This window comes from Pogonomyrmex barbatus, unplaced genomic scaffold (assembly GCF_055798465.1).
Source record: "Pogonomyrmex barbatus isolate J1 unplaced genomic scaffold, ASM5579846v1 scaffold9, whole genome shotgun sequence".
Lineage (NCBI taxonomy): Eukaryota > Metazoa > Arthropoda > Insecta > Hymenoptera > Formicidae > Pogonomyrmex > Pogonomyrmex barbatus.
The window spans coordinates 8,868,245-8,876,033 of record NW_028297193.1 but is presented as its reverse complement, the minus strand read 5'-3'; the positions used below and the strand labels follow the sequence as shown (position 1 = coordinate 8,876,033).

General features: G+C 42.5%; 1 protein-coding gene and 1 pseudogene across 1 annotated transcript; both read left to right on the top strand.

The window, feature by feature from the left end:
• Window positions 1–2,089: 2,089 nt before the first annotated feature.
• On the top strand, window positions 2,090–2,867 carry LOC148934648 (uncharacterized; annotated as a pseudogene).
• A 1,292-nt stretch (window positions 2,868–4,159) lies between these two features.
• On the top strand, window positions 4,160–6,831 carry LOC148934647 (uncharacterized). The gene has a single exon (XM_089084491.1). The coding sequence runs from the start codon at window positions 5,451–5,453 to the stop codon at window positions 6,333–6,335; it is 885 nt and encodes a 294-aa protein (XP_088940617.1). The 5' UTR covers window positions 4,160–5,450; the 3' UTR covers window positions 6,336–6,831.
• Window positions 6,832–7,789: the final 958 nt, after the last annotated feature.

Below are 7,789 nucleotides of genomic sequence, written 5' to 3'. Positions count from 1 at the left end.
TTAAAATAATAAAAGTTATAAAACTCGTATTAGCTAATTCTTGAAAAAAGGTAATAATAATAATAACGAATACTTTCTTTTTTAGTACAAGCAAATGACCTGGATGAATCTGAATATGGAGAAGAAGAAAATGAGGAGGAGGAGGAGGAAAACGAAGAAAAACAAGAAGAAGATGTAGATGAAGAAGGAGAAGAAATTGACGAAGAAGAAAGACAAGAAGATAAAGAAGGAGAAGAAGATGACGATAACGATGACGAGGAAGAAAACAGGAGAAGAACCTTTGAGCAAATGTGCGATGGGCTTTTAGAAGAAGAGATCGAGATTTTCCATCAATGCGAAACACGGACGGGCTATTCTCCGGAAAATTATGAAGGTAAATTTAATATTATTTGTAAATTTTAAGATAATTTATTCTTTCCGATAATTTATAATTAAATGTTTTTTTGCTAGATTAATACGCTCTATAAAAGCTTTGTAAAAGCGAAGAGGAAAGCTGCTCAAGGTAAGAGATACCTTTGGTATGCTGGAATCTATTCGCTAACATAAAATCGAGTATAATTAAAATATTTATCATTAATATTTTTTGTTTCCCATTTTCAATACAAACAGGAGGAGGCGTTACACGCGAAGAAGAAGAACAAGAAGATCGTTATTTACACCGGCTTCAGAACCATTCAACGGATCTTCAACAGCATCACCAGCAGCAACATCAGCAACAGCAGCAGCACCAGCAGCAGCAACAGCAGGAGCACCGGTTAACCGACGAGGATGCCGCGGTCGACGACAGCGACACGGTCAGTGAAAATTTCACTTATATTGTATTACGGGCGAAAAACTCGCGTAAATTTCAAAAATTTGAAGTACTAGGTAGGGAGGCGACATTCGCGATACGTCCTCTCGCGGAAGATGCTAGCGATATCGTGAATTATTTAGAAAACGCGTTTCGCGAAATCCACGCGTATGCGATACGTTTGAGCGGACCGGGCGATTACGTGGGGTTATCCTTCGATTCGCCAAATTTATCGCATGGCCCTGCAGGTCTTTCGTTTCGTCCGGCGCGAGACTTGACTCATGAGGACATATGAAAACTCGTGAGTTCGATAGCGCAAAACGCCGGAGGTTTCGATATCGCGATGGATTTCACCATACGCGTTTTTAACGTAGCGGTACCTTTGGGGTGCGGGGGATCAAATAAATTAACGCGAGAAAGCGTCGCAAAATGCTCGATAGCGGGTTAATAAATTTTAGTAGTATTAAGAATATGTTAATAGAAAAGGAAAGAACAAGACGAGACGAAGCCGGTCCATCGATAAATCTACATTTCAGTGCAATTCGACGCACAGCGTTTCACGACGTTGTTACGCGAGATGAAACAAAGATATGCTCACCGGTATTGCTGAAACGTAGATTTATTAATAACCGTTATTCGGTTCCGTACGGTTATGCACCGGAATAAATTTTCTCGTCCTAAGCTTTCTTAAATAATCGAGTTTTCCGCCCCTAGTCAAAGATTGTAAGAAATTTTTGTAAAATATATTTTTCAGAGAGAACGAAATGTAAAAATAATGTAAATGTGTACATGTGCTAATATTAATTTATATCTTAAGTAAATTGTAATTTTAAAATTAAGAAGTTTTATTTTTATAAAATTGATGTTCGATTTATTTTAAATAAATATATATCTATAAAAATTATATTTCTTAAAACATGTTTTTTCCCGTAACTCTTTTCCGCCTTCCTTCAGCCATTTAAAAAAATAAACATATTTACATACACAGAAAAAATTTGATTTCTTCAATTTCCTACCTTCGTTGTATTTTTTATAAAAACGATACCTTTTATAGAAAAGATAAGAATATATATATATAGAACAAATTTTAAAAAAGTTTTTTCATTTCATATAAAAATATTTTATATTTAAGAAAAACGATTTTATCTTTAATTTTTTAACGCAAACTATATGGCTGGTTTATAACGCTGTTTCGCCGGCGCGAGCATCTTCGAGGATAAGCTTGCTCACACCGCGGGGGGTGAATCAGCTCGCCCGCGGTGTTTTTCGCTAGCCCTCGCGGGGAAACGCTGGTGCGAGCGTATCTTCGCCGCGGTGGGCCCCCCGGTCGCTGGGATAAGCTTACAGCCCCCTCACAACCATCAGCCTTTATGAAATCGCGCACAGACGCGACTCTGCCATTGTAAAATGGATGTACGGTGGAAACATCCGTGGACGTCGATCGTGTGCGGACCCACAGGATGTGGGAAAACGATTTTTGTGAAGAGATTTCGTCATTTATCCGAAATGGCCGATGTACGTTTCGAAAGAATTTTGCTTTATTACGCGGAGTGGCAGGATGCTTATCAACAGTTTCAATACGAAACTCGAGATTTCGTTGCAGCGATCGAATTTCACGAGGGATTACCGCGTCCGGAAGATTATTCTAGCGATCCGACTCGTCCGAAATTGATAATAATTGACGATCTTATGAGGGAATCGTCTTCGAGCGAAGCGATCGTAGATCTGTTTACCAAGGAAAGTCATCATAAAAATCTCAGCGTAATTCTCATCACACAAAATCTCTTTCATCAGGGCCGCGGACAACGCGACATATCTCTGAACGCGAATTACTTTGTGGTTTTCAAAAATCCCCGGGATCGCGCGCAAATTCGTCATCTCGCTCGTCAAGTCTATCCGAACGATCCAAAGTTTCTCGAGGAAGCGTACCACGACGCCACGGATATTTATTGCTTGATCTAAAACAATCGACGCCGGACGAGTATCGTTTTCGCACGAGCATATTTCCCGATGATATGGCGAATTACGTTTATGTAGCGCGCAGATCCTTTTCCGGAAGTTTCGTATAAAAGTATCGTCCACGCATTCTCTCGCGACAGTCGCGCGAGTTCCTCGCGATGAAGAAGAGAACGTCATCGATTAATGCGAGAAAAATCGCGGTATTCTCGATCGGTAAGAAAAATATCTGTCTTCTCGAAGCGCTGTGTTATTCAAAACAAAAAACAAAAATCAGCGCGCCTCTTTCTTACGCTGGGCAGACGAAAAATTCATTCGTTGTATCTGTGAGTACGTTTTCAATACTCTCAAGGGTAACGTTCCGCTCGAACGCAGTGAAAAAAATCGTCTAAGCAGATATAAAACAACTTTGCGTCACTTAGCGAGAAAACGTGATGGTAATTGGAAAAGTAAAAAGCTATTACTACAGCGAGGCGGATTTTTACCGTATCTTATCGGACCTATACTATCCTTCCTATTTTTAAAAATTATCGGAGGGTAGTTCGAGAGAAAAGAAGAAATCGAATTATGGAAAGGGCAAAGAAGATGGTCTTAATTTCCACGGATAATCTCGAAAGAATGCAGCAACGGTTCCAACAACAACAACAACATCCGGTAATAGACACGACGGAAAACGTCGCACGACAGAATTTGAAGATGATACAGGGAGAAAATTTAAATTCCGTACAAACACACGGTACGCCTTTATCATGACTCGATTCAGATATGAGCAGGATTCTTAATTCACCCACTCCGCGCGATGTAAGCGAGAAATGGAAATTGTATAAGGAAGTACTTTGGCGATATCTTCATTTTGATAAAACGCAAAAGGAAGATTCGATGCGTAACGCCACCGATGAGAACAATTCAGATGCGCGGGAGGGAGACGTGGCCGAACAGGCACGCGAATCATCAAGCAAATCTCCTCATCTCGAAGAGTACGTAAGTAATACAGTACGGGCCGAGTCTTTGCGTAGGTGCGAGCGGCAAAGCATCGAAAAAATATTAGAAAATGTGCCGAAAAGTTTTCGTGCCAAGGCACGTTTACTTTTGAAACATTTGATTGATAAAGCAGTACCCGCGAGAATTACTTGGAACGAAGAAGGAATCGTGACTATCGAGGGTAAGAGATTCGTATAAAAGATTCGAATATCACGGAACTGATAAACGATACGATGCGCGAAAGAAAAACCGTGAAAGCAATAGGAAGAGGTCAGTTTGCACGATTATTGCGTACGACGAACACCCCGGCTGTACTCGTAAGAAATAAGGAATTGTTAGCAACCATATTTGTCAAGATATTATCACCACCACGAGCGAGTTCCACCCCGAAAATACCAAGAAAACTTTCAACGACGACGATGACGACGACCACGACGACGACGGGGACGAGGAGGGTACGACGCATGAGAAAGGGAAAAAACGCAAGACCGAAGAAGTAGAGCGAGCGAAGTGCGCGTTGTTTCTTTCGCCGCGTTTTCGTTTAAAAACGTTATTCCTATAACCCTTCATGAAAGATTCTCGACAGGCAAGAAAGAGACGCTTACTCGATTGGAGTGAATTGAAATGACCAGGCTTGAAAATTTGTATTACGATCCAGCGCACTATGCGGGGTATTCGGCAACGGATAACTTGGCGCATGCCGCTAAACCAAATTTCTCTCGTAAAGAAGTAGCTCGCTGGCTCGAATCGCAAGACGCGTACACACTGCACCGCCTCTCGAGGCGAAAATTTCCACGATTACGTTACAACGTGACGAATATCGACGATCTGTGGGAGGCCGATTTGATCGAACTCCGTAGTCTCAAGAGTTATAACGACGGATTTTCTTATCTGCTCGTGATTATCGACGTACTTAGCAAATTCGTCTGGGTGGAACCGCTGCGGGATAAAACGAGTAATTGCGTGACAAGAGGCTTCCAAAACATTCTCTCGAGAAGCGATGGACGAGCGCCCGTGTACTTACAAACCGACAAGGGTAAAGAATTTATCGCACGCCCGCTGCAAGATTTTCTGAAAGAAAGAGGCATACGTTATCGCGTAGCTCGCAATCCAGATATCAAAGCCGCTGTCGTTGAACGCTTCAATAGAACGTTGAAGGAGCGAATGTGGCGCTATTTTACGCATAAAAACACACGGCGTTACATCGATGTGTTGCAAGATATCGTGCGCGCTTACAATTACACCCGTCATTCGTCCATCAGGATGCAACCGACGACCGTTACGAGAGAAAATGACTGCATCGCACGTGAAAATATGGAGCGATGTAGAGGCGAGAGAGAGAAGGGGGCGTCGAAAGTAGTAGAACAAAAGGCTAAATTCGATGTTAACGATCTCGTACGCGTCAGTAGAGCGAAAGCCACTTTCGAGAAAGGATACGAAGCGCGGTGGAGCGAGGAAATATTTCGAGTTTGTCGCGTCCTCCATTGGCGAAAACTCCGCGTGTACGAATTGTGCGATTTATTGGGTGAACACATCGATGGGATTTTTTATGAACAAGAATTAGCATGGGTCAATAAAAACTTAGCGGAAGAAGAGTTTATCGTCGAGCGCGTGATAAAGAGCAAAGGACGCGGTGCTAATAAACAGGTGCTAATTAACTGGCAAGGATATCCCAACAAATTCGACAGTTGGATCCCCGCTTCGAGTTTAACTTTTCTCCAAGATGGAGGAGGAGCAATTTTTCATGGTTCTTCCGAGCGATAGCAGTAAGAAGTATTTTCCGGGAAATACAACCTCTTCTTTCACCACACAATTATCCCATAGTGTACATTTATTCGGAGAATGGGAAGTCGCGCTTAGCGAGATTCAATTTCCCTCCAGTCTCTTCCACGTACGTCGAGGAGATAATAAGGTTAGATTTGTCGATTTGAAGAACGAAAATGATGAGAAAAATGCTGATAAGTTTACGGTGAAAGAATTGCACTTACAAGCAGGGGTTTATGAAAATACAGAGGAACTTATCTACGCGATTACTAAAAAGTGCAGACGCGCCGATTCGCATTTTACTTTCGAACTACAAAAAGGCTCAGGTGGTAATATCTGTATAAGCATCGAATGTGACGACAACTGTACTCTCGTTCATTATATAAATCTGCCGGCTAATATTTTTCAAATATTGAAGATCAACACCAATGATACCGGCACAATTTACCGTCACAAATTACCTGATTTCAGCGAATTAACACCGTTTTTGAAACTCGGTTATACCATCGGTGTTGGACGCACAGTATCTTTCTGGACTGTAGAACCCTGTAGCCTATGGCATGGTATCTCTGATAAAATGTACGTTTATTGCGACATTTGCGAGCCTTACATAACCGGCGATACGCGGAGTCCGCTTCTTCGAATCGTTTCAATCGATACACCCGGCTGTAATTACACGTACGGGACGAATCTGGTAAAATATTTCCCCACTCTGCAATATACTCCATTGCGTCAAACGAAATTCCGTAAAATTGAAATAGATATAAAAGATCATCGTGGAGAAAAAATACCATTCGAATCCGGAACGCTGATAGCGACATTACACTTTAGACGTGTCCGTTAATTATCATTTGCGCTGGAAAGTCTCGGAGCTTTGAGAAAAAACTAATCACCCTATGGAATACGACGAGTATTACGAAAGGCAGAACGGTGGAGGTAGGGGAGGAGGAATTCCGCGAATTTTCGTCGGTTCACCCTATCAACGTGGCCACGGAATCGGGAGTTTCCTCGGAGGATTATTTAGAAGGGCACTTCCTTATCTAAGCAGGGGAATACGTGCACTCGGGAAAGAAGCTTTACGCGCCGGAATTGGTGTGATAGAGGATGTTGAAAACAATACTCCGTTCAAGGAAGCTCTCAAAACGCGACTCAAGAAATCGGGTAGAAATCTCAAGAGAAAAGCCAGAGAAAATATAAGCGAATTAATGAAGGGATCGGGATATAAAACATCCGCAAAAATGCGCGTGGCTCAGTTTCCCTTTGGAGGGCACGACGCACGCACCGGTAAATCCGGGAGAAGCCCTGTTCGTAAACGTAGACGAGTCAGCAAAAAAAAGAAATCGACGAAAATCGGTGTGAAAAAACCGAATAAAAAATCATCGAAAAGGAAAGCAGCGGCGAAAAAAACTAAAAAACGGACGAAACATCGACGAAATAGCGGGAAAAAGCGCACCGTATCCGATATATCCGCTTAACTGACGCGAGTGTGAATCGTAAGTTTGAGAAATATGTCTTTTCTCCATACTCACTCGAGCGAGTGTTTAAAGAGTGAGCTCGATCTTTTCAGTTTACCACCTACTCAAACGAGTATCGAGAGTTCACAATGGATTTATTACAAACCGGTAACTTCGCTCGCAGACGACGCACCTATAGAATTCGTCGTATCCGGACACGGAGAAGATTATCTAGATCTCACGCATACCATCCTAAGCCTTCGCGTACGAGTGGAAAGTTTACCCGGCCCTGGAACAGCGGCAGGAGGAAACAAAGTAGGCCCTGTAAATCATCTACTACATTCGATGTTCAACCAGATCGATGTGTACTTCAATCAAAAACTCGTATCACCCCCGAACAACGCCTACGCGTACCGCGCGTACATCGAAGCATTGTTAAATTATTCTTCACCGGCAAAAACTTCCCATCTGACTTCTTCTCTCTGGGACACGGACGAGCCCGGTCATATGGATGCGCTATTAGAATCGGGAACCCCAAATCAAGCTCTCGTAAGACGCGCCCGATACGTCCAAGGAGATCGTTCGCTGGATCTAATAGGCCATCTTCATTGCGATGTCTTTAATCAGGATAAATTTTTAATTAATGGGGTAGAGGTTAGAATGAGACTCGTTCGCTCGAGAGATGCGTTTTGTCTCATGGAAGCCGACTCAACGTCGAAAATACGTATTCTAGATGCTAGTTTGCTCATAAGAAGAGCAAAAATAAGCCCCGGAGTGTTACTCGATCATGCGAGAATGTTGAGTAAAACAACCGCCAAGTATCCTCTGACACGAGTCGAAGTTA

Bases quoted from the DNA above. Each gene is read 5' to 3' on its own strand.
- LOC148934647 (XM_089084491.1), top strand. From the start codon at position 5,451: ATGGAGGAGGAGCAATTTTTCATGGTTCTTCCGAGCGATAGCAGTAAG.